We start from the raw sequence: 27044 nt of genomic DNA on the forward strand, positions 1-27044 counted from the left end.
GTATGATGATGGTAGTGGGACCTTTAGGGTTCTTTGGTGTGCTGGAGTCTCTGTGGATCAAGTTTCTTCTGTGTGCTGCAGATCATCATTAGGGATCTTGGAGCCAGGGTCGTCACCTTGGACTTTTGGTCTCTTAAAGTCATTGCTGAAGAGTTTTTGTGGCCTGGTGGAGCACATTGGTCTGCTGGGAAAGGCTGCTGCCACTGAAAAAGGCTAGTATGCCTTTTTATGTAGGTTATACATGTAAAAGTATCATTGATGAACACAAGGATCCAAAGTCTTTAACAGTAAGAACCTTCATTAATTGCACATTTTTCATAATAAGATTACTAAACAATTATAACACTTTTCGTAATAACACTGTGATACATGTTTTTTTTTTATTAAAGCAATCAGTGGGTTTAATGTTGCCGATGATTGGTGTAGATTTTACACATTAGCAGAGTAGTACGATATCCATTTTTAATTGTTTCTCAAAAGAGAACTGCAATAATTGAGTGTTTGCATGCTTAATTTGGAGAAATGACATTGTTTTCTTTATTTATATCAAATGTAATAAAGATGTTTTGACTAATAGTTAATTATGGCTTTAATTTTTTCAAACCTTTGCCTCAGTTTTCTAGTGAGTTTTTTTAAAGTCTAATTTATCAGAGGCAATACGAACTGGCTCTTTTATACACTGACGGGAGCTGATGTAATCTCCAAATATAATAATTTGCAACAGAGGGAAGAGTAAAGAGCACTTCTCATGAAATTATGCACAGTTATATGCAACAACTTTTAGTAATGTTTGATTGCAAATGTTAATCTGCAATTTAATGTCCTTACGTTCAGCAACTCAGCCAACCACCGCTCTCCACCTTCGCTCTCCTGAGCGACCTTAACTTGTGCTGGGCTTGTCCTAAAAATCTGCAGGAACTGTCAGTTGAGCGGCCTTTGCGCTATTCTTCACTTGATGTGTACTAACACTCTATTTGAGACTCTCAAAACTAAGATGCTGCAATATATGAGCAAATGTGCTACCACGTGTCTCTTTAGGTTGACGTCGGTTTTCTGCAGATAATTAAAGACGAGCGATTACAAGTAACATGTAAGAATACAGGAATAATACACACAATGCCAACTCTGATTTCACTACTTTGAGGCCGCTATTGTAAAACTGGGCACAGAATAATAGCTGTTTCTTGTTACACAACAGATGAATTTAATCACTACAGTCACCTGAACAGATAATATCTGCTGTGCCAAAAGCACTGACCTTATAAATGTTCCTGGCACTACTTTTTCAGCTGCTGTAGCAAGAATCAAATAAAAAGAGGTTTTATGGGAACAGATCATTCTGAGGGAAGTGATATAAAGTCAAGAGATAAGTTTTAACTGTCTCATTGTTATTAAGCTTGCATAACTGTGCATTGTTAATGTGCATTATTCAAATCAGAAACTGCAGATGGAGCGCACACTATACCTGCTGCCTTCAGATGGCTGTAATCAGTCTTAATCAAGTGCTTCATGCAGCGTGCTACCTGTTGTGGATGAGAGATGCTGGCAAGAGTTTTGCTAGCAATGAGTGGGCTAATTTTGTTAAGCACTAAGTCTACTTTCTCTTCTGTGTGTTTCTGCATATGAAGAAGAAAGCCTTTATTAACTTTATTTTCATCGTACATAAAGAAAAATTCATTAAGATTTGATGAGCTTCTCTGTCCAGTACAAAATACAATAAAGGATTAGAAAAGCATTAAGCATAAAAGTGTAACAAACATGAATATGTACAAGCAGGAAGGAGCTTTTGGTACCAGAAGCTTTCTGGGTTTATTTGTTTTGTTTTGTTTTTGAACTTGTAGTCCAAGCAGGCTGTGTCTGCATGCAGTTACAAAGTCAAGATGGGGATCATAAAGACATTGCATTTGGTAAAATGCAATACTGAAACCACTGGCTATCATCTGACGAAGACTTAGCTTTTTTTAACATGCCCGCATTTTGAAAAGGATATATTTTTTCTAATCTCCTGATAACTTGGCTACATCCTAATATTAGCTAGTGCCCTTAGAAGCTAAGTCAGCAGACTAGCCAAATGTCAGGTTCTGGAGGCAGACACATTCAGCCCTTGGTATCATTACTTGCAGGACACAAACCACTGGTGGAGAATAATGCAAAGATGAAGAGCAGTCTAGTAAGAGCACTGCAAATGAATGAGTGACTTAACTATTAAACTGAGAAACAGTAAGGCAAAATAAAAATACAGGAAAACACAGAGGAAACAGAGGAAACACAGCACAGCACGGCACATAAATAATACCGACAACAACACTGACACAATGGGCTTGCAGCACAAGACTCACGTTTCCACCTCCTGCCGAGTAGCCACGCCTGTCCAAGGACCCACACCTAGACTGAACATGGCTATAGTCCAGTTTAACACTGGGGATGAAAACCTGCAGGGTGGAGGCGAGGAATGAGGTGGGAAAACGCTTGGGCTTAAGTCTTTTAAACAGTTTGTATACTCCCACTGTTTAAATAGATGTCTGACTGTGTTTGGCGGTACAATTGGACTAGTAGTTTCCCTGTTGCCCAGGACAAACATCATTCAACTGATACGATCACTTTAAGCTCAGAGGAAAAGACAATTTGATCTGACTCATGGCGTGAGCTGTGACAGTCTGTGAGCCTTGGTTATGTACCAAAATGCAACAACTGATGAACCTTTAGAAGCTAAAAACACAATTGAAAGTTCTTTGATTTGAGGCCACTACTTTAGGGATTGAGGATGATGAACATGTGAGTGTGCTGTGATGTGTGCTGACTCTCTGTAGCTGCAAGGAGAAAAAGCAGGAGTGAGATGCAGACAAAGCAGAGTTGGAACAGTACTGAAACAACGAATAAATAGCTTTCATTTTTACACGACAGCACAGCAAAAGCAATGGGGGTTTACACCAGATAAAGAAATGACAGTGCATACACTTCTTACACATTTTGTGAATTAGAAAAGATGAGGACAACGGAGACTTTCGGGTATGTGGCCTCTGAACTGTTTTCCTTTTCCTTCACCGCTTAATGAAACACAAGGAGTGCTTTCAAATATGTGGACATCTGTTCAAAGAATATGGAAGACAATCAGTCTCGGTTCAAAACACTGCTGGAACAATGCTTATGTGCCGATGGGCTCAAGACAACCAGAGGCAATAGAGAACATATAAAGAATATCTCATTTGTGGGGGATCAGACGTCCTTTCTTATGCTATATTGAGAATTTCTTTAATATGCAACAGACATAGACAAAGAGGAAGTGTTTTCATTCAGTTCTCAATTAGCACAAGGTTTTCTGCTGTTACCTCCCTTCAAACATCGGGTATGCACAAGTGGTCTCATTAAACAGCTCCCGTGACCTATAAATGGACATCGAACCATAACTTTCCACCCACTGCCAGTAAAATGTTACACTATCAATAAATTTTTAATAGCTAAATATAACAGAGAATGTATTCCCCTTCTTTAAAAGAGGAATTATTTTTGTCTTTCTTCTTAATGCAACCTAAACACAAGGTATCAAACTAAATGAATAATGAGAGCAGATTATTCATGCTTGTAACACCACAGAATATCCACAAGATATGCAAACCTCGTCTTGCCACAAAGCACCATCACTATAGCATAGCATGTGACCTATTATATCTCATGTGACCTAGAATTGTGGGATAAACTAAAGTGAGGAAACAATTTTATGTACCCTCAGAAGGAAATAAATGGAGGAAAAAGGGGAAAAAATAGAAGAAGAGGATGGAAAGAAAAAGAGAACTCAACTAGTGGGAGATTTCTGGGGAAGGAAAAACACATTTAATCTATTGTCGACTCACTATTATTCGTATTATTCTACACGAAATGTAGGACTGGACCTAATACACACAATAGTGCAGGATTAAATGTCAAACTAATCACAGATACATGACGGGGGTTTTTTGGGGTAAAGTGCTAAAGAAAAGTTAGGCTACAGTATTCATATGGATCCAACAGGACTGCATGTTCAAGTATACTTTAGCATTTTAGCTAAGGCTATGGTCAACTGAGTGGATCTTTCTCTTAACCATCAGGTCATTTTTGTGCTAGACAGTCGGCTAAATATTAGAAAAAAGTCAGAAGCATGCATCCTCCTTGCTATGTTGTTGTTGGTCGTTCATAATGCCAGTAATATATAACCTATAATACAAGTGACATTTGTCACCCCTTGAACTATAGTTGAAAAGAGACAACTGTATCTAAAATTAAAAACCGAGAGCCAAACTACAGTGAAAAGGGGGGTAAAATACAAAATAGCTCACTTTGATACTATTAACCTACCCATATACTGCACAACACAACAAGAAGCAACATGTTGTACACTACCTAAAGAGATATGAATCAAAATATTTATTGGGAATTGGACTAACTAGAATTATATAAGGCATTCACCCATCCTCTTAATGAGGAAGGCAAAGCTTGAAGGGTACATACATTGGCTCCACGAGGAGAGTGCTTCAGATTATCCTTGGAGCTGCACTTTGACAGTGATGGGGTGAAGTCCTGCCTCTTGTTTAAAATATGAATCTATGGAAACATGCAGAGATATATGGACCTCTTAAATGGTAGATAGGAATGACTGTGTATTATCTTCGTATGCTTGATCGCACTGTCTAATACTCTAGGGACTACAGGATACTGATGATCAGCATACTGAAAAAGTGTCAGTGCACACATTTCTATTGTTTTGGAGCATGATTAATGCTTTAAAGAATGAGAAATCACAAGTTTGTGTTTTCTTTAACTGTTTTCTGTACCTCTTGCATTCATGTTGAAACAAATAGAGTTTTTCAATTTTCTTCCCATGAGTCATCAGTCTGCCAACCAGAGTATTTGTTTGACTTCTCTTTATGAAAAGTCTCAAGCCAACCCACATTTCTTCACATTTTCTTTCACTTTGAAGCCAGACTTTCTTGTAATGTTTAATGGTCCTGCGCAATAGTTCACCAGGCTTTCCAGAGATCTTTCATAGTGTTAATGAATAATTTCAGCATAAATAAGGCACCTCACGCAAGAGATGGACCCAGGTATTATCAACAAATAACAGACAACTTTTCAAAGAATAAATACATAAATGAACTGATAAATAAATACATGAATTAAATTGTCTCTTTAGGCTCTTTGTTACTAGCAGGCTGTCACAAAAACACATCTCAGCATGGTGTGTAGTGTGTTCTTAAAAGGTTTGAGGAAACTGCACAAGAAGAAGACTATTTGAACACATGAACAGTATCGGAAAGTCAAAATTCCACCAAAGACCTGACACATGACCCGAGAGATTCATTTGATCTTTCAGTTGATCCATCTACTGTTTACTGATTACTCATCAGAATTGGTCTCTATCAAAGGTTTGTTGCCAAGATGCCATTCATAAGGAAGAACATGATGAACACGATGAATCTACTGGTTAAAATAGTCAGTAGGTACAACAGTGAGTTTCTATAGCCATCTGTAAAACTTCTTAGAGGCTCCATCTTTGTTTGAGGCTAAATTTTTTCTTATTTCTTATTTAGCTGGTTGTCGGTTCTTGTGTATTATGAACAGAAAAGTATCTTAGCATTTTGATCCACAATGCCATAGCATCTGGAAAGCATTTGATTGGCAATGGCTTCCTTATCCAAAATGAAAACGATCCCAAACACAATGCCAATGCAATAAAAGCATAACCAAATAGAAAAACACACAATGAAACCCAATCAATCAGGGATTGGGCTCCCCAGAGTCCAGACCTCAACTTTATTGAAGCAATGTAGGATCATCTTGACAGAGATTAGAGCAAAAGGCAGCCAACATCAAAAGAGGAGCTTTGACTGTTCTTCAAGAAGCCTGGAGAACTATTCCTGAACACTACTGAAAGAAAGGTTGCCTTAGAGTTTAGGCTGTGTTGAAGAATAAAGGTGGGCATACCAAATGTTGACTTAGAATTGTACAAACTCAGTTTTTGTTTTTTATACTAGATGTTTGCACACATTTCAGTAAATCATTGTACATATTTCCCAAATGAGGGGTGGCTTAAAACTTTTCCTCAGTACTGTACAATTTCAACATGATGATTACTAAAATATTAAGAAAAAAAAAGAAGAAAAACACTGCCTTTTGATTTTTTGATGTGACTGGTTCGATCCTTTGTAAAGCAGCTACGCAAACACGTTCTGCTGCTGCTCTGTGCGATGGACTTTCTTCAGCACTTTAAAATTCAATAATCAATCAAAAGACAAAAGGCAGTGGCCACGTAATAATTAATTGGCTCTAAAATAGTTTTTTGTATTGTTAATATTAATGGCTCATTTGAATTTAAATTTAATCAATCAAATTACCTTTTCAAGATATTAATGAGTAAAATTACACATAGTAAATGCTTTCTTTTTAATTATTCCACTGGGACAAAGGTTTCCAGACTTTTTATTCAAAGTGCTATAATTAAAAGTGATAAGGTATACCAGCAGGTCCTGCGTCCAGGTCACGCTGTGTACCGCAGACAGACACAGAGTAACAGAGATGAGGCGCAGCACTGACTTCCAGATCAAAGAGGCCCTGCGTTTGGCCTCTGTTGGCCCATCTGGGTCCTTCTGTTTCTATGAGGACAGTCATTAGACAGGTCAGTAGCTGAGTATAGGCTTGCTATATTGCTGTGGGCTGGGGGAGGCTCACTACAGGAGCTGCTTATAGTAACACTATTTGGATCTTTGAGGGTGCTGTGAATATTAAGGTGAGGAGTACACTTCCATCATGTCATGTGACTACTGTCTATAAATATTTGCAACAATATAAATGCTGTCACACTAGTTTGGCTTTTTAATTTTCATTAAGTTTTAAAAAAAGAGGTAAAATTATGCGCTATCTATAATTTTTTACTACTTCAGTGGTACAATAGTGACACTAGAGGACCATTTCAACAATGAATGTTTATAACACTGTACTGCAATAAAGGCTCCAGTTAAACAAATACTTTAATCAATCATCTGTTTCATTCAAATGTCCTAAAGTTTTCTATTTGTATTTCCATTTTTCTCTTATAATTAACACTCAATGATATTCTCAAGTTATTTGCTTTTGTTAAAAGAACCTTGGAGACATTAACAGGAGCATTAATGCAAGTGTTAAAGATCATTATATATGATAATTCTTTGCCAAGCTTCTCACTATATAGCAGCCAAGGCAGGTAAGCAGGTAAGAAAATAAATGGATGGATAGATTTGTAATTGTATAATTATAAATGCTTCTATTAATATGCATCAAGGTGTCTTTTAAATCTAAACTAAAATGTGAAGATTAATACAATTTGACCAATGTGTCAGTAGGCCCGACATATAGCCCGAAATTATAAAAAGTATCACTCTTTATAACTGCTGATAAATTAACATTTTAAAAAATAGAGATGAGACAGGAGAAATATCCTTTAACAATGTTATGGGTGTTGATGGTCCACCAGTGCGCACTCTGCAACTTCAAGATCCAGCTGATCTGATCAGAGTCGAGCTGAGCGTTGAGTAATCCATGATTTGCTGTGATAATAAAACAATGACAAATAACTACACAAAACAAATGTTTTGTGTGGCTAAAAGAAATATTAAAGAACATATTTATATTAGCTTTTTAAATCACCAAATATCAGTACTGATATCAGTCATTATATTCAGTTTCATTTATGGGCATAAACATAGACTTCTGAACCTCAACAACTTATCAAACTACCACTGAAGACGAATAACGCACTGCATTAATCTATGCTGATTCCAAAAACAAAAGACTTTGTCTGAAGACAGCATGCTCATGTGTGAAACAAACACCTGTAATCAGAAGGAACAACCACACAATAACCAGAATAATTCCCATTAAGGATCAGATATCTGTGCAAATTCAATAGATGCATTTGATAAATAGCCGCGTCTATCTAACAGGGAGATAACCCCCTAGTCAATGCATCTGCTATCTGTGTTACAGATAAGAAATACACAAAAGCATGACGTATTCAAAATCACACACAAGCAAACTAACACACAGTGGAGCAAAATCCACACTGAAATATTGGCCAAGCACTTCCACATCCACAGTGAGTGATGTGACTGTATAATTGAGTATTTACATTGCAAACACTGATGAAGCTAGTTATGAACACTTTGACAAAGCATAAACAGTAATGCTGTACACATGCTAACCCCCCCCCAGAGAAGCTCAAGCGTGTTTCTACTGCAGATGACAGGCTGGTGTTTGGAACATGATCCCTCCCTATTTTATGGCTGACTGCACAGAGCAGCTCAGAGGCCTGCTAAGTCATAAAGATGCCAGCCAAACACTTAGATTCCTAATCAGGTCATCAGCAAAGGCTTGTAGGAACTGATGGCTACAGACACATTGCTTCCTGGTGCAGTGCTGCCTTTGTGTTTCAGACTCGAGACATTTGTCAAAATGTAAGAAATGTACCCCGAGACACTGTGCTAATGCAGATTCTGTGCAGCAACAGAAAACAAGATTTGTAATTCTGATTTTGCTGAACTGCTGTCTTTGCTTTAGAGAGCCAGGAGGAACGCTTACGGGACAATACTGCTCAGAGTTCAGACTCTCGCTCAGGTGTCATAGTCATGTCATTTTCTGTTTACTGAAATCTCTAGATGGAGAACTGCTTGGTGGTGAGAAATCACAGGTAAAAATAAAGCTGACATAACATAAGCTAGCATTTACTGCTTTAAAATTGTAAAAAAATGTATATATACATATTTTGAAATCATTCTTTAGACCTTTATCTCAGTGTTTATCTTTGGGATAAACTCACAATCAATCACAACAATGTTAAAATGACTTTTTAACCTGCCATCAGGTGGCAGTCTATATTAGTCTATATTAAACTCAGAGAAAAAGAGCCTCGGTCTACTGTGTTGATGGCAACAGATATATCAAACTGCTTTCATCCATCAGACACAGAGCAACATTTACAGCTCTTGAAGACAAATTTTTCTGCAATCTGATTAACGCAAGCATACTTTTACTTTCACTGACAGCAGCAACTGATATCTGAACTAATGCTTCACATAGAGACAACAGAGGAAGACAGCCACAAAATCAGACTGGGAACTGAAAATATCTAGAAGTGGTAAAGAACTGCTAAGCTGCTGTAGGTCTTGATTCACCATATAAATAGTTTAGATGATAAATCATATGTCCAATAGGTTTATATATCATTAAAATCAACATTATAAGTTGAAATACATTTTAGGATAGTCTATCAGGTAAAGGAAAAGTTTAACACGCTACACTTTACATTGAATACATTGTAAATTTAACCAATGGACACGTGTAATTACGTGTGATTTTCCTTTTTTCTTATACAAAACATCATTATGTAATATTTTGTACTCTTTTTTTACGATGATGGACGGGCAAGATTATTCACGAGCTAGCAGCAGGCAAGGGAAACTAAAAGACTAAAGCAGGACTTTTAGCGGGGACCTAGAGACGGGAGGAAACATATGGGAAATAAGCATCTTAAAGCAGAAGAAAAAGACAGAAGTTGTTAGACAAAACCTTATAATACTATTTATACGAGGAATGGTAAAGCAGACCTCATCACAGATCAGTGGTCTGTAAATATATTGTACAGATTTTTCTTGCTGATCCATATGAAACAGTTATTTGACTCAATTTTTTTCTTCCTATTGAACGTTTTGTTGTTGCTTTATGGTTCAAAGGTCAAATCCTGAGTAAAATCTGCTAGGAGGCAAGCATTAAGTTTCTTTGCATGCTCAGTAAATCTACCTGTATATACCTAATATACTTTTTATTTCTATTACATGTAACTTCCTGAAACAAAAATAAAATACATGGCAGCTTCTGTCTCTGAGATCAGTGCAGAAGGGAGAGATAGGAAAAAAGGAAACTACAATAAGCAGTAAAACCAAATGTGAAGATGGAAGAAAATTAGCAAGCAGTTAAAAAAAGCTGCAGATTTCTGGACAAAGTAAAAGTGTTACCTGTCCTCCTTTAGGCTGATACTTGATATTCTCTGTGGAGCCAATCTTAGACTTGATATTCTTGAAGTCAGGGAGTGGCTGGTTGATAATACGGAGCTGCTTGGGTGTGGTTGCAGGTGACTTGGGTGGGGTACGGACCACAGCCACCTTCCTCTCCTGACAAATCAAACTGAGGGAGCGTGGGGTCCCGGGGGTCCTCGAAGATGATGAGTAACTGGGAGGAGTTCCTGGGGTGATGGCTGTTGAGCCAGGGGTGCGTGGGGTGGAGTGGCCACTGCGAGCTGAACGTGAGCGCGCTGATTCTGTAACTGGTAAGATGACAAATACAGGTGATGGAGGTGGAGGTGAAGACAAACTGCAATTCCTTTTATTCCAAATATTTTGAGTCCACAGCACAAAATTACAAAATGCTCTTAATTTATATCTAGAAATAGTAGAAATAGTCTGTAATTACCTGTCATGCTAGGAGCTCGCCCTGTCCTGTGTTCTGCCCTCATCTCAGTGCGAAATGCTGGAGAAAGGGAAAAATCAAAAGTTTTGGATTTAGTGATGGAGAATGAAGAAAAAGAGGAGTTTTAGTGCACGCTAATAGTCCAACATAACATTTTGGCTTTGTAATAAAAGTAAATTAAGTATTAATATAAAAAAACAAATGTTAAAGATGCCAGAAGACAGACAGAAATAGAGCGAGTATGCAAAAATCACTCATTAGCAGATGTCAGCTGGGACTTCTTAAAATAATCAAGCATAAGGCCTTATGAGTGTGCTTTTCACTTTCTAGAAATATTTTTCTAAAATTGATCAACAGTAGTAAAGACTGAATTAGTAGCATTTGTCGCACACTGGAGGCTATCAAGAGTTTCGTTTTAGACAACCTAACGTAAACTAAATGCTGATACTTTGTACAGTTTAGGGGAACTGGACCCTACATGTGGGCCTGCGAGGAGCCGTAGAGCCAGAGCTAGTGATAGAGGTAGAGCTCTCTTCATGGTCATGGGGCCCACGGCGACTCATAAATGAGGTGTGGCGTGGCACTGAAGACCTCTTCTCTGGGCTCCGTGACCCACCATCCTGTTGGAAAGCATACAGGGAGCGCATTGTTAGGCCAGTCAGGCAGACTGAGGTTTATCTTTTTAATTCAAATGTGAAACAACAGATATCGTATGCAAGCAATATTACAAAATTAAAGCAAATAATATTCATGTTTGCATGAAAACATGTATGAAATTTCCAGGACTTGTGCAGGAACCCTGTCACTCTTCCATCCACCTACCTTAGCTATTTGTTTCTGTAATTCTGTGGAGCCCTGAGGCTCTGCTGAGGATGGACGAGGTCTATCTAGCGAGGCAGCCGCTCTGGATATGAAGGTGGGGATCTTTGTAAACGGTAAATGATGGGCATGGCACTGAGATGGTACAACAAAGAGGCGTGGTTGGTGAGGCGCATGAAAACAAAATAAAGAACACAGGATGACAAAAAGTGGTGAAAATACCACTGCTACAACATGCATCATGAATGCACATGATCTCATGAATCATGTGGAACAATTTACTATGTAATCTATTAAAGCAGCTCCTCTTGCACATTCATTTTAGTAAGAAACTGAAAACTCATGGGACATGAAAATATCAAACAAATAAACAAAACTTAAGAACGTGAGGGATACTCTTCATCATGCCCATGCAACAGCAACGGGCTACACTGCAGAGCATGGTATTAGAAGACACTTTCAGTATGCTGTGATGACATGACATTTAGGAAATATAGAAAGCATGTTCTTTTAGACACAATAACTGTCATTACCATGGCGGAGGAGTGAAATGGAGTCACGACCACAGGCACTGGAGAAATGTCACAGGTTGGTTCAACACCCACTCAGCAAAATAAACACTCCAAATGCGTCTGTCTTCACTACTTGTGCAAAAACCCATTAAAATATGCCAAGAAGAGGAAACATTTTACAAAATGTAACCACCATTAATAATTTTCTTCATGAAATATGAACAAAAAACTAATGCAACACCTGCCCGTGTTAGTGTGTAGACGGAAGGACAAAGCATTTGCGTTATCTGGATGTGATGTGTTATTGTGTTAATGTCTTTTGAGATTTTTTTTTTTTTTAACTCAGCAAGTCACCCTAGGAAATAACATCATTTTAATGATTCTACTGATAATTGTTTTTTCAAAATTACCGAGATGCTTTTTGTTTCAGATCCTGCAGAAGTCAAGATGTGTATTAGCGGTTTCATATTAATAGCAAAAAAGCAAAAGTTTCAAATATGTTGCACCAAAAAAAGGTTCTGCCTGTTTCTAGTGTTCAGTATCCATTGAGTTTCTCTATGCCTATAATTTAATTGTTCATTCATGCTGACTGCCAGCAGAGTTTTCTTGGAATCTCTCTCAGTGTTTTTTGTGCCAGAGGTCGTGCCATTGTTAGGTTTGTTGAGTATACTTACCGATGCTCTGTCACGAGACTGTCTGGCAACGCTGAGAGGCTGACGACTGTCAGGTAGGACCTCTGAGGGACGGAGACAGACAGACAGAGAAGTTCAGGGAAACAAAAATACTTCAGAAGAATTTGTGCGTTAACCTTCGTACATTGAAGGAGAAGGAGTTAGGGCTCTCTAAATGCCCTACTTTGGAGGATTACCCCCATATTTATATCCTTGCAAGAATATGTTCCCATTACATAAAATGTAAAAATTACAGACATCCAACTTTGCATTCTTAAATGTGGCATGGTAAGCAATATGCCAAATTCAATGTTCTATAGGAGCTGGAGGTTTCTCTCTTGACAGCTTTGTTCTGCAAAGATTTGGCAAGATATCACACAGAATGGGGGATTTTGTATTATGTAAGGCAACCTTGGAAAAAAAAAAATCTAATTGGGGCATTGCAGCAGTATACTGAGCTTTCCTCATCACTGACACAGAATTCAGTCCGTCAGGGGAACATGGAGAGCAAACTGCCTCTGGGTCAGAGCAGCATTAGCAAACCTAGTAATACGTTAAAGGGTGGCTGTCACTTAGCAAAGTCTGTCTACCAACCGGAAGGTCAGTGGTTCAATCTCTGGTACCTCTGGTCTTCATATTGACGTGTCCTTGGGCAAGATGCTGAGGCCTCCATATTCCCCCCCGATACATTGATCGTAGTGACAGTGTGTGTGTAATAGAAAATGCTTCAAGGCATAGACTATATTAAAGTAGCTTGTAGTAAAAAGTGCTTTCAGTACTCAGAGTGGAAAAGTGCTTTTAGCACCACGGAGAAGATACCACAAGTTGGAAATGGCTAAACTGGATATGTAATTTAAAAGACCATCGAGGTTGTGAAGGTCTATAGTTTCTTTACTGACAAGATTCATTATTGTGACAAGTCAGCTGGACACCAGCAGCTGACAGAGAACCTAGATACAAACTGCAAAAAAAGATTTTATGAAGGAAAGATGTATTCATAAAGAATAACATCTTTATGAACGTGTTAGGAATTAAAGTATTATTTAAGTTAACAATACTGTAGTTAAGGGAAGTGTGCTGTGCCTTCTTAGACACATGTATATATGAGCATAGGTGTAAGCACAAACAAATGCTTAAAACAGAGAACACAAATGAGACAGTATTTGTTAGCTCGGAGAACAAACAAAAATACAAAAAAAGCAAAAAATACACAAATGAATCCAAAGAAAATATTAATGGAAGTCAATCTTTATTATGATGAAACACAAAATAAATGCATTTGAAAACAAATGACTAACAAAACTAATAACATGAAACAACCAATAAAACAAAAATGAAGCGGAGGCGAGACAGGGAATGCTGTTGCGGTGACTGTCCTGCAGCAAGCACCAGCTGTGTGACAGACCGAGGCAACGTGTCACCTGTGGTTATTCTCCTGGGGCAGGAGTGGTGCTGGATAGGACGGGTCTGGCGAACTGCTGCTTTCCCTGCAGTCCTCTTGGACGGGGATTGAGTCCGAGTCTCCATTTTTTTGGCCAGGTCAGCCTTCTTTATCACTGCTGCATTATCAGAGAAAACAGGACCAGTGACAACAGCAGAGGAGTGCAACCACAGACAGAGACAGTCGTGTTATAATACGGAAAACACCACAGAAAGCCTGTGTACGGTTCATGCATACTGAATATTAGCTATCTATTCAATAAGAAAGCCTGCATACAAAACAGTCAGATGCACAGAGTGCTGTGTTTGAGGAGCAGCTGACTTGAACATTATTTAACAATGATTATTGCTTCAGTTATTGACATTATTTTACATACGACGAAAAATAAAATTACAATAACCTTTTTTCTTCTTGAGTTCCTCTTTGGGGATGTAGGCAGGTTCTTTGCGGGTAGGTTTGCGTTCTGGAGTCGAGATTCGTCCCTTAGGCCGCCCCCCCTTAGTCTTGGCTTTAATAAGCTTTTCCTGTTTCTCTGTCTTCCACTGTTGTGCCAGTTTGTTCTGGACCACAGCAGGTTTTTTGACCGGACTAGACATCTTGGGCAAAGGCTCAGTGTGCTCCGTTACCATACTCTTATCGTCATCTGCAGTGTGGAAAAATAGGGCATGAGACTTTATTCAGTTTGTGTATTTGAAGCTGACAAGAGGGAATAAAAAGAAGAACCAAAAAAGGTGATCTCACCTTGAGTGTCAACCCAGGAGCTGTCCAGAATGGAGTCATCCATTGTGGTTTCATCTCTATCATAGCTTTCTGTTGGTCCTTCTGTTTCTATGGTCTGAGCCTCCCTCTCGGGTGAGCCAGGAATTTCAGGAACATCTCCCATTTCCTCTAAACTGGCAGCCTCTATGTCCGCTTCCTGAGCCAGCTCCACAGACTCTTCTTCCTCTTCTTCTTCTTTCTGGGCAGCAATGCAAACTGCTTCGGCCTCAGGTGGGGCAGAGAAACGAACGCTGTGGCCCGGCTCTTCGGCTTCATCAATGGTTTGGACCACAGTAATGAAATCATCTTCAACTGTCACCACAGACTCAATGGCAGCATGAGCCTCGGGTATTTCCTTCGTCACGTCGCCTTTGTCCTTCATCTTCTCAACCTCAGAAGGCTTTGTTGCATCAGCTTCTTTTTGTCTTGCATCCACTTCAGGCTGGTCTGCAACTTTTGTGTTCATCTCTTCCTCCTTCTCACGCTCTTCCTTTTCTTTCAGCTGCCTTTCTATTGTTTCTTTCTCTTCCTTCTCTCTCAACTCCTTCTCTATTCTTTCCTTTTCCAGCCTTTCTTTCCTTTCTCTCTCCTCTTGTTCCATCTTTTCCCTCTCTTCTCTTTCTTTTCTCTCCCTTTCTTCCTTTTCCTTCTTTTCTCTCTCCTCTCTCTCTTGCTTTTCTTTCAACTCCTTTTCTTCTTTCTCTTTCTTTTCTTTCAATTCCCTCTCCTCTCTTTCTTTCTTCTCTTTCTCTTGCTTTTCTTTCAACTCCCTCTCCTCTCTCTCACGCTGCTCTCTTTCTTGTTTTTCTTTCAACTCTCGCTCCTCTTTTTCTTTCTGCTCTTTCTCTTGCTTTTCTTTCAACTCCCTCTCTTCTTTCTCCAATTTCTCCCTCATCTCCTGCTCTTTCTGTTCCTTCTCCTTCCTTTCTGTTTCTTCCTTCAATATCCTCTCTGCCTCTTCTTTCTCTCTCCTTTTCTGCTCTTCTCTCTCTTCCATTTCTTGTTCTTTCTTTTCTGCCTCTTCCTTGATTTTCTTTTCTTCGTCCTCTTTAAGTTTCTTCTCGACTGCTTCTTTCTCTTGCTCTGCCTTCATTTTCTTTTCTGGATCTTCTCTCTCATCTTTGTTTATGCCCAACACAGGTGAAGCTGATCTTTTCGGGGAGCCATACATTTCTCTTTGTTTAAGTTTGGAGGGTGAGAGCACTGGGGAGAGCAGCTTGTCATCATCGATGTTGCTCTCCACAGATGAGGCAGATGAAGTTTTAACAGGCCTGGCAATTCGGTCCTTGGCCACACCAGTCAGCTGGTACACATCTTCAGCGTCCACTTCCTCATAGGCTTCCTGATGCACCAGCTTCACCTTCTCTCGAAGCTCCTGCAGCTCTCGCTCCTCCTCCAAACTGAGAGGCCTGTCCTCCATCTCCAGTTTCCGGATCTGCCTCTCATAGTCAGCAATCTCAGTTTCTGACGCTGAGCCTTCACCGCTGGCTTGCCGCTCAGTCTCGCTCACTGACCTCCCACCTTCCTCCAGTGTCACAGTGACAGTTGGTGTCACAAAAGGCTCACAGGGCTGAGCAAGTGGTGTCTCGCTTACAGAGGTAATCATCTGATCATCTTCTTTGTTCTTTTTATTTTCTTCAGCTGAATCTTTTCTCTCTTCTTCTTTCTGGTCTTTTTCTTCAGCTGCATCAGCAACTCCTGATGGCTGTGTCTTATCCTCCAAAGACACATCTCTGACTGCTAATTTTCTTGCCTGCTCAGCTACCTTTTCCTCCAGGACAGACGGGGTGAAGACTTGTGCAGAAGTGTCTGTAGGGCTGAACACATCTGCAGGGGACGGCATGGGCCCTGAATATTCACTAAATACACAATAACCCATCTCTTCCAGCTGGCTGTCACTCTTTCTAGCTCCAGGACTCTGTTCCCCTGAAATTAGGCTAGCCAGTGGGTCATAATTTAAGGCAGAAGAATCAGATTGAATCGACTTCCTCCGAATGATTTCTGGGTCACTGTTTTCTGATTGCAGTCCCGAACGGTTACCAGCAAGGTCAAGCATTTCGGGCAAGTCTTGTGCCATTACTGTGCCATTTTTATATGTATTCTTGGGAGGCTCGGGGGATTCTGGAGATTCCGGTTCAGGACTAGGTTTTGGAGGCTGCTCTGTGATCCTTGGAGGAGATGAGGAGTCTGAAGTAATGGAAGCTGCCGTCTCAAGTATGAGTGGAGGGAAAGATGGTGGCTTATCTGCAGATGGTGTGGTAACTGGAAGGTAGTCTGCTGAGTCATCTAAGCTTCCACTGGTATATGACATGATATCTGTGGCCAGTGGGGAGAAGTTTCTTTGTCTACCTTGGCCACTTTGATCCATTGCTCCTATGGTGATATTAAGTGAGTAACTCCTCTGCTCTAAGGCAAGTTTACCTGGGGAAAGCCTGCAGTCATTACTCCTGTCAGGAACTGTAAATACCCTAGTGTCTTCTGTTGTACTTTTTTTAGCTTCAGGTTTATCTTGAGCTTCAGCAAGTGTGCTGTAGCTGATCTCAGGAGAACTGGTATCATCAGTACTCTGCTTTTCACCAGCTCTACTCAGTTCGTAATAACCCTCACCTTTACTGTGAGGACCTTCACTAACCTCCATGGCTGATGTTTCAAAATAGGCTGACATCCCAGATCTGTCTTTTGTGTCACTTGTTGAGTCTCCTCCTTGAACTTTGGCTCCCACTGATGTGAAATCAGCAGGAGAGCTGATGCTGCTGAACTCTACCACCTCCACTGATGGCTGCTTCTCTGACACTGTAATCGGCTCACCATATGTAGGCTGAAGTGTGAGCGATCTGACGGGTTCCTTGGCTTGACTTTGAACATCTGGGGGTACAAAGGATGGCATATCCATGGTGGGACTCTCTGGTACAACTCGTTCACCAGCAAAGAACCCTTGGATCTGGGGCTCATAAAACTCCTCTGGGCGTTTCTCTGATCCAATGCTGTCAGGGCTCATGGATCCACTGTCCTGCTTGTCTGTCTCCATCTTCAAAGCTGAAAGGATATCTGTAAGTTGGCTGTTCGATCATTACAGAAATGCATTGTTTTAGCATGCTGTGAATGAGATATCTATTAAGCCAGGGTCTGGAAAAGCTATGACAAAAACAGGCAAAGCTCTCCTCAGAAACTTACAGCACAATGGTACGGCCATCAATGAAGAAGTACGGCGAGATTACGCGGTCCACCAAGTCACAGATGGATGATAAAATGGGATGGTGGCGTGACGGAAACCAGCATGAGGCAACTGTGATGTTGCTTTATGGGAAACAAGCAATAACAGATGGGAGAAATATCCATGCTGACCTTCAAAACCATCAGATACCAAGTGAAATAACATTTCTGTCATTCAGTAAAATGAAGTGTTTAGTCAGTTTGTCAAGTTTAAAGCTTTTAATATTTAAATAGTTTTCACTATTTTGAAAAATCTAGGGTTTAAATGTTCAGATGTCAGTTTATTAGCACAATCATGGAAGAACTTTACTGGTAAATGACAGATAAATGCTATATGCTGTCACCAGCTAAAGGTGACAAAAACAACCCAAAAAAGAGAAATAATTAGGAATTAAGCTGATACAGAAATGCATTTGATGAGATGGTTTTACCAACAACTGCACCACACTGAACATGAGACAGCCAACACAAAATCCCCTGCAAACTCTGTACTCAGATTCATGATACCAATGATTTATGCACGTGTTGCAGGAATGAATCATGGCTACAAAACTGCGCACAGCACTGGCATACCAGCACTAGGCAATGTATAAACACAATGAAAAATCTGGAAGCTTATAGCAGGTGGAAAAAATAAAACCAGCAACCGTCACGATTAGCATCACTTCACTTCATCATACCACTACGAAAACGGCCGGCCCCGAAAACCACAGCAAGTAAAAGAAAATATAAGCAAAAATACGCAATAAAACCAGGTTAAGTTAAAACAATGTGGCTTTTTTTCACCAACAAGCCTGTGTTGCCTTGCAGCCGCAGCAGAGCGCAGGGAGGATTACTTGCCATTCCACTTGAATTATAATGCTTATAAGTTATACATTTCCTTTGTACACATCTTGCGTTCTTATACAGTGGGCAATGCAGGAACATGCAGGCAGGGAGAGCAGAGGGCAGGACACACCTGTCTCCGGGCTCTCCTCACCCTCTGCTTCCTCCTCCTCTCTGTCCATAGAGCTCTCTGCAGTAGCACTAGCTGCCTCAGCCGGCTCCAGGTCTAGATCCTGGGCCTCGTCTATGGCCTCTGCCTGCTCTAAGGGCTCAGCTTGGGGGCTGTCCAGCTCGGGCTCTTCCCCACTCCACTGCTGCTCATCAAGAGCTGCCTCGGACTCTGCTGCCTCTGCACTCTCCTCCTCATCTTCCACCTCCTCCTCGTATTCAGCTGTAAGAGCCTCCATGGTCTCTTCTTCCCGAGAACAGGGTGAAAGGGGGACACATTAAGACTACAGGCAACACAGACTTGGGTTATGTGAGAACACAACTTATGACGGGACACTTTCAGCTCTAGGGAAAGATGGCCTAAATATTTATTTGTTCACACATATATGTACATTACACATACAGTACAGACTGCTGTTATTTATGCATTTTTTGTTTTCTTTTTATCATATTAGAAGAATATGTTTTCCCCCCAAATATCTGTCTTTTTAAAATATTTTTTCCAGTCCATAAGCAAATCCTTAACAGATACTGACCTTTGATCTTTTACGACTAAGGTCAGTTGTTTAGTGGTAAAGATAACAGGAAACAACACTTCATGGCTTTACACTGCATGGACAGGATACTATATATGCAAGTAAATGAAGGAACATTGTATTCATTTGAGTGAAAGGAGAGTTAGCTGCAGATCCACCGTGACAATGTCGCATCTTTCTAAGGATTTGCAGCTGATCGTACAAAGTGGTTGCTAATAGTCATTAAATATGATCATTTACATTAGTTTACACTAACTAGAAGTTAATAAATGTCTTCAGTATTACACAAATGTTAAGTTCAGCTGAGATCTGTGATTCCAAACAACGACAGTAAAATATGTCCTGTAAGATAACTTCTGAATCCCTAAGCTATGGGAGTCAAGAGTTCTGGCTTTTCATTTCATTTTAATTTAATATCTCTGGAGAAAGAACTTTCTTTCCTGTACTCTTTTGAGCAAGAAAAAAAAATCAGCAGCATCAGGAAAGTTTAATAACTGAGACAAGTTGAATCGGTTTGAGATGGGCTCTTGGTTTCTCTATATTACTTTTTTTGTATATTACTGGATAGGGATTTGGATTCTGCCATTAGATTTCCAAAGATTTATTATGCTATTTTTACAGCACCTTCACAGCATTACAGTCATACTAGACTTTACACTTATCTTGTGCTGAATGACTGACAAACTTGTTAAAAAATGCCAAAAAAAACCATGAAAAATCAGCTGATTATTTTTAGATTGGTTTGCTTTTTTAAAAGGTTATTTATTATGCTTACTGATGACCCCGAATAACAAGAACAAATGAATGAAATGATTTTTTTTTATAACAGAGTTGATAATGGGTGTTTATTAAAAAGGCAGAAGGGCCTCATAAGACTGCATGTGCATGACGTCCACATTTCTGAACCACAAATGTGGGTGAATATGTCTGAGCTGAAAGTCTTCCTTGTTGCCACAGTGAGAGTGTAAAGGTAGGTACGGATGAGTGTAGAGGGTCTGACATAGCACAGTATGGTTTAGGGGATGAGAAGTAGTCTGGAGAAAAGAACCAAAATACATCTCTGGGTCTCCAAGACATCTATGAAAGGCTTATGGTCATGTTCCACAAGTCAGACTTGCACGATGGTCTGACTGATGAGCGAATGGCAATAAAACACTGTTATTTATATAACTACTTTGAACCATCACTACTATGTGTTAGAGTTAACAGCATGGCAAACACGGATAGCAATGGGCTTGGGTAAAAGAAATTTAAAACAGAAGAGAAATATGGCTGTTAAATTAATATGCTGTTTTGATTGAATAACCAACACAAGGACACACAAACGCACACAAAGACAGACGAAGAGACGAGCTGACGGACGGAGAGACGGAAAGACGAAAGGAGAGAGGAATGGGGGAAGGGAGTCAAATCACAAGAGAGGAGAGGAAAGAAAGAGAAAGGAGATTGAGGGAGGGGGGATGGCAAAGAGGAACCATGCGTGGTTCACCTTCAATCTGTCTAAAGGCCACGGCTTGCCCTGTGGGGCGAGAGCCCGAGTGCGTCCACTCTGGGCTGAACAATGGGTGCTCATAGTACTCCTCTTCGGAGTGGTAGGGGTCGTCCTCGGGCACGGAAACTGAGATGGAGGGGGCGAGGAACTTGCACCTCTCACGAGAATTTTGGAAGCGGCGGAGAGGGCCCGCCTCCTCCTCATCCCCTACATCTACAAACAAGACAGACACAAGGAGAAGAACTGCAGGGAAATCTGGACACGCAGACTGAAAGAGAGAGTGAAAAGGATGGAGAAAAAAAGATAAAGGAAAAGGGAGAAGAAAGCAAAAAACTGGAAAAAAAAACCCACCAAAGAATGGCCATCTTAAAAGTGACTTAACATGCAATTAAAGATTTTTTTTGGAGCTTTTTTTGGAGCTTTGGTCCAAACTTTTTCATTTGGTCTCGACTTTATTATTTCATCAGCCAGTTCAACTGAACAGCAGTCACTTTGCACATGTAACTTTTTGAGACTGGTCAAACGGCAGAATTAAACTTTATAGATATGACCAGGAAAATATATTCTGCATTTATTGTATCCTTATTGATTTAGCTACTACTGATACTAGACTGAACAGAACTGAAAGCAGAACAAATATGGGCCCAGCTATGGTCCTTTAACTTTTACGAAATGCTAAGTAACCAGCAAGTTCAAAACAATTTTTGCCTGACTATTTAAGATGGACATTTTTTGCAGTGAAAAGAGAGATAAAGCTTGAAGAGAAACCGACAAAAGAAACAGAAAGAGTCAGCAGAGAGGGGAATGCCAAAGAAGAAGAAGAGAAAACTTGTTTGAGAGCAAGAGAGACGTAACACACAGAGGACAATGACAAACAGACAGTGACAAGCAACTCAAGATAACAAAGCTTTGGGGGCCAGCCATTCTTTGAGAGCAACAAAACGGGCATATTGCATCATTTGTGAAAGATATCTGCTTCACATACGAATGATTCAACCAAAAATAAAATACATACAACATTAAAAATAAACAGCTACAACAGTTATAGCACTAATACATCAGAAGTCGCTAACAAACCTGTAATGTTTTGTGGGGGTTTTAAAAGCCACAGTGAGAACAAACCTCAACACTAATACAAACTACTCAGTCCTGTAAAACATTCCACCTACAGTAAGGAACCTACATCCCAACAGCTTTACAGCTGTTTGTCATGAGCACACAACACATAACAACACATGTCACAAGGCTTTGCAGCTCCTAACCTTATTTCTTTTAGTTTTAGTTTTATAGCCCAGTCACTGCTTAAAAAATTAGATCAAACATAAATAATCAAACTTTATCACAGCTCTAACTGGGATGTTCAAAATCACAGGATAAATCTACACTGTGTGATTCAGAAAATGTAAATTAAATATAAAGTATTTTATGTGTGCAAACGGCATTCATCATCTTCCATTCTCAAGAGGCAAGCTATACTAAATTATGTAACTAGATTGCATTTCTACATTGGGAGGGGCTTTTTTAATACCCAATTTATTGGCTTTTCTACACCTTGCTGCAGCTTTCTTAGTCCTTAAATGTATAATTTGTATAAACAGAGCTAGATCTCTGTCACCTATAGCCACAGCCAAAGACACAGGGTACAATGACCAAAAAACGCAACACAATGATTAGACAGGCAAAACTGAAGACATAACTCAAGTAAAATCACAAACAACAAGAAATCAGAGGGTTACCTAAATTGGCTGTCATATTAGTGTGTAGAAGACAGTGAAATGAAGAGGTTAGAAAAGGAAATGGATGGAAAGGATGACAAAAAGAGTGCACTTAGTAGAGGTGGAGTGTTCATGCATGTTATTGCGTCTTTGTCAGGATAAATGGGGATGATAATGAAGATATTCATTTTATCTGTTTCAGGCATACAATGATGACACATATGCAGTATTCCAAAAGAAATGGATGACAGGAAAAAAGGAGAAGATGTTTCTGCTTATAGCAGCTTAAGTAGATTTTCTGAACGTTTATCAACGTGTGGTTCATGCCCTTTAGGCAGGGCGTGTCCAGAGAGGTGGGGCACTTCCAGTGCAAGCATACACCAAGACCCAAGTCTTGGTGGTCATAAAGCATCAGAAGCCACAGTCAAAAGAAGAAGTCTCTCTCTTTAAGAGACATACCGAGTATGTATTTATATTCTTGGCCTACCTTGTTCTAGAGGTCCAAAGTGCTCTGCAGCAGGTGAGGGGGGAGGCGAGGGAGGCAAATTGGTGGTGTCTTCAACTAGAAAGTGTGACAGAGATAAAAGACTGAAGTTATTAAAAAAAATAAATAAATAAAAAAGAAAATCACATATTATAAAGGATACTTTCCACTAGCAGAAAACACTTCTTGCAAGGTAACATGCCTAGCATGTATACAAAGCATATATATGTATAGCAAGGTATTGCAAGGCTGAAAACTGCTAATTTCCATCAAAAAAAAAAAAAAAAAAAAAAAAAAAAAAAAAAGAGTAAAACATGGAGTACAGGTGCAGAATCCTGTAAAAAAAAGTGCTGTGAATAAGCAATAGCTTTGTATTTTTCTGTTTAAATAGCAGAAAAAGAAAGGCACTGCTAAATATGAACTCTGGCCATCCAATCGGTACCACATCTGGCAGCCAAACAGGATTGCTGTCCAACCATTGCTTAAATCATCAGTTAATACCAGTGAGTGCATATTCCCTGTTATTTTTAGTTTCAGTGTCAGTTGCTCACAATTTTCACTGCAGCAGTAATTAGAAACAATTTAGTCTTTTTTTTTTTTTTTTAAATCACAGTTATAAACTGCACAGATCATATATCCTTTCTGTACATATACACAGGCACATTACAATATGCTTATGCACATTTTACTCCTGTTATGGGTATTATATATGTGGCTGTTCCCTGCTTGATTCTGTTGCCAAAGACGGGGGTCAGACAGTATGAAACAGGCTAGGCAACGTGGGAGTTGAAAGTGACTAATTAAAGGATGGAGGTATGAGCTACTCTTGTTACTACAGGTACACTGTTCCATGTAAATGTTTGACAACCAGAAGCCTGGTTTTCAAGTGTGCAGGTTATGAGACTAATTAAACAAAATATACAACTGGTCTACTGTTTAGAAAGAACTACTAGAGTTGCTGAGGGAAAATACAGACATTTCTGTGTCTCCAACGTATTCTCTTTTGCTGCAACATGTTTTTAACGTTCTTCAATTAGCGAGTCTTTTCAGGTTAGTAACAGTCTGCTATATTGCTCCACTGTTCACTTATTAAAAAAAACAGGTATAACAATAGGACTAAAGATTAATAATTTCAGCTGTCTAGCAGATGGATTAGGTGCTCCGACTCCTGAAATGCTGCTTTTAGGGATCTGGAGACATGTCCTCTGCACCCAGGGCCAGGTCCCATGTGAACAGGGGCCTGCATATTATAGTTTTCCAATTGCTACTGCTCTGTAGCACCATTAAAGAACATATGTGCATTTTTATAGCTCACCTGATGGCAGTCTTTGAGTCTCCTGCTCTCCCTTCAGTACTGCCACTGCCTCTGCTGTCACTTCCTGTACAATCCGGGCTGACACTTGCTCTACCCAGACACAGACATACAAGGTCAATGCAATATTATTAAACATGTTTCAACCAGACTAATTCTCTGTCCATTTTGCTTTACAGTAGCTCTTTCATGTCACTCAAAATGTGAGACGAAAGGCAGCATGAGGGGGCTGAGATTGTCTTCATAACACCATGTCTGCTAGTGAAGGCTGCAAGTGTCACCATGGGAACACAACATCCCATGCAGACACAAAGTATGAAAAAATACCTGTAATACTTTCTCTATTTTCATCACGACAAAGGAAATTTTACATTTCAATAACACACAGTAACATTTATAAAAATACTGCCAAACCTAAAAGTAACATAAAGAATAAGGAATGCAACAGCTTTTTACATAGAAATACAAGAATGATACCGCAATGTGTAATACTGTCAGTTGTTTACCATTGTTTTTGATTTTTTTTAATGAATGATCAAATGTGAGCTGAATCCAGTTCTGTCGGCGCAGACTTTTTTGTAATTTAACTATCAATCTGAATTCATTTCATTATCCAGGAAAGAGTGCTGTCTCAAGATGCAGTTCAAAGATGGACCCAACTGCAGGCCAGCACAAAAAAAGTGAGCTTTATTTCTAAGCTGGTAAAACAGTCCAGAATGAAAGCAAATACGGAACTGATTAAACCAAGAATATAAAAAACCTGACAAAAAGCAGGAACAGGAAGAGAATGACAAAGAGAGAGGTACACAGAGGACTAATTGGGAATAGGAAACAGAACTTAATCAACACAATAAACAGACAGAAAGTGAAACAGTGGACATGAGAGGAAAACGAGCCACAAGAATAAAAGATAAATGAACAAACTGGCAGCAGGAGGACCGAAAGGAGATAGGGAAACACTGAGGGAGCTAAACACAGGTAACAAACTCAAACTAGGAACTAAAGCTGAATGAAAAGCAACAGTAGAGCAATCCATTATCCTAACCAGTATTCAGATCCCATAACAATGCACTCCAACACTAAAAATTAACTAGACCTGGAAGGATAAAGATACTGGAAATACAATAAAATCACAACAGGAAACTAACAATAATCAAAAACTTTGAACATTAGAACACCAATGAAACCAAACAGCAAATATTTAATTTAAAAAAATAATCCAAAAGCTCCAAAAATGTGGCCAAACCCAAGGAGAGTTTGTCATGGCCAGGTGCTGAAGCACAAGGCAGTTTGGTACTGTTTGGTATTTATATATCAGAAAGCCCAGCAACAATTTTGCTTTAGGGTCCATTAGCAAAATGAGTTCCTGATACTATAATGTCAGATTGGGTTTATTGCAAATTTAGATAAACTCTCTGCAATTCTTTTTTTTTTTTTTACCAGCTATACAGTAAATGCATTTTATCTTTCAAAAGAAAAGAAATAAAAACAATGTTAGATGGTAATACTAGTGTTAGCATTTAGCAAGAAGCTGTCAACACAATATGCCCGTCTAACACTTGTAGGCAGTAGGTGTTAAATAACTACAGTATAACAGGAAAAGCCAGCGTGCACACAGTTTTCAATTGTAACCAAGGGAGTAAGTCTGTGACAGTTATGTACTCATGCGCTAATATAGTGTTATCCTAAATCAGGACACACACAAAAGGGCACCATACGAAACTGGTCAAGCAGTCTGCATTCAAGCTTTCATCAGTCTGCCTGCATGCATGTACGAATCAGAGAGGACTGCAGAGTTTTAAACAAAACCATCATTTCTATAGTAGCAGCAGTTATGTATGGCTGGATGGCATTGTGATGGTTTTTTTACTGTTGCCGTTTAAGAACCTTTTTCTTTCCAGCATCACCCACACATCAACACACACAAGCTGGCAGGGACACACACACGCACACACACGCAATAACCCACATACATTCACTTCTTCCGGGAACACTTAACACAGCCCACTCACCAACTCGAAGCCGCCATTTCCCATTTTCAATAGCAAAGTGCAATAAATGTGTACCACCTTTTTCACTGCTTCCAGGCAAAATCCTTTCATCTGATACTAAAAAGTAGAAGAGAGGCGTCCTCGTCAAACCTGCTCAATGGTTGTAACATCAAATAACAGCCCCTAAAGCTAAAAACTGGCATTAAAAAAAAAAGCCTGTACATTTTTGTGAATGGTTTAGAACCACACTGCCTTTGTGTCATTGTTTTTTATTTTATTTTTCCACATTAACAATTGCAAAGATGATTTTAACACTGAGAACAACATATTTTATTCAAACTAATGCTTGGCACAAAATTCCAGTTACGTTCATGTAAGCCACTTACAAATGTCCTTACAAAGTTTCTGAAGCAAGCATAGGGATCTACTCAAGATAGTGCAACTATTACAGAATAGGGAAGTAGCTTAATTGCACAATTGCAAGATTCAAATGAAAACTAAAAAATATGGAAATGTCAACTTGACTACTAGAGCAGTATGGAATTTATGTGTAAAAAAACAACAACCACTTTTTGGGAAATTGTGAATTGTGTGTGTGTGTGTGTGTGTGTGTGTGTGTGTGTGTGTGTGTGTGTG

General features: G+C 39.5%; 1 protein-coding gene across 1 annotated transcript in view; it reads right to left on the reverse strand.

The window, feature by feature from the left end:
- The window catches only part of map2 (microtubule-associated protein 2), a 96622-nt gene that overhangs the window by 5816 nt on the left and 63762 nt on the right, over nt 1-27044 (reverse strand). The window contains exons 5-21 of the mRNA XM_042226226.1: nt 24421-24510; nt 23109-23183; nt 20904-21119; nt 18844-19125; nt 15685-17708; nt 14655-15258; nt 14314-14556; nt 13894-14031; nt 12476-12537; nt 11293-11424; nt 10949-11090; nt 10474-10530; nt 10020-10327; nt 6492-6626; nt 4422-4578; nt 4333-4339; nt 2340-2481 (exon numbers count right to left, since the gene is read on the reverse strand). Coding sequence (XP_042082160.1) covers nt 2340-2481; nt 4333-4339; nt 4422-4578; nt 6492-6626; nt 10020-10327; nt 10474-10530; nt 10949-11090; nt 11293-11424; nt 12476-12537; nt 13894-14031; nt 14314-14556; nt 14655-15258; nt 15685-17708; nt 18844-19125; nt 20904-21119; nt 23109-23183; nt 24421-24510 — 4814 coding nt within the window. The remainder of the gene's footprint in view (nt 1-2339; nt 2482-4332; nt 4340-4421; nt 4579-6491; nt 6627-10019; nt 10328-10473; nt 10531-10948; nt 11091-11292; nt 11425-12475; nt 12538-13893; nt 14032-14313; nt 14557-14654; nt 15259-15684; nt 17709-18843; nt 19126-20903; nt 21120-23108; nt 23184-24420; nt 24511-27044) is intronic.

The sequence above is a fragment of the Haplochromis burtoni genome, unplaced genomic scaffold (assembly GCF_018398535.1).
Source record: "Haplochromis burtoni strain Fernald_Lab_line unplaced genomic scaffold, NCSU_Asbu1 Contig_202, whole genome shotgun sequence".
Classification (NCBI taxonomy): Eukaryota; Metazoa; Chordata; class Actinopteri; order Cichliformes; family Cichlidae; genus Haplochromis; species Haplochromis burtoni.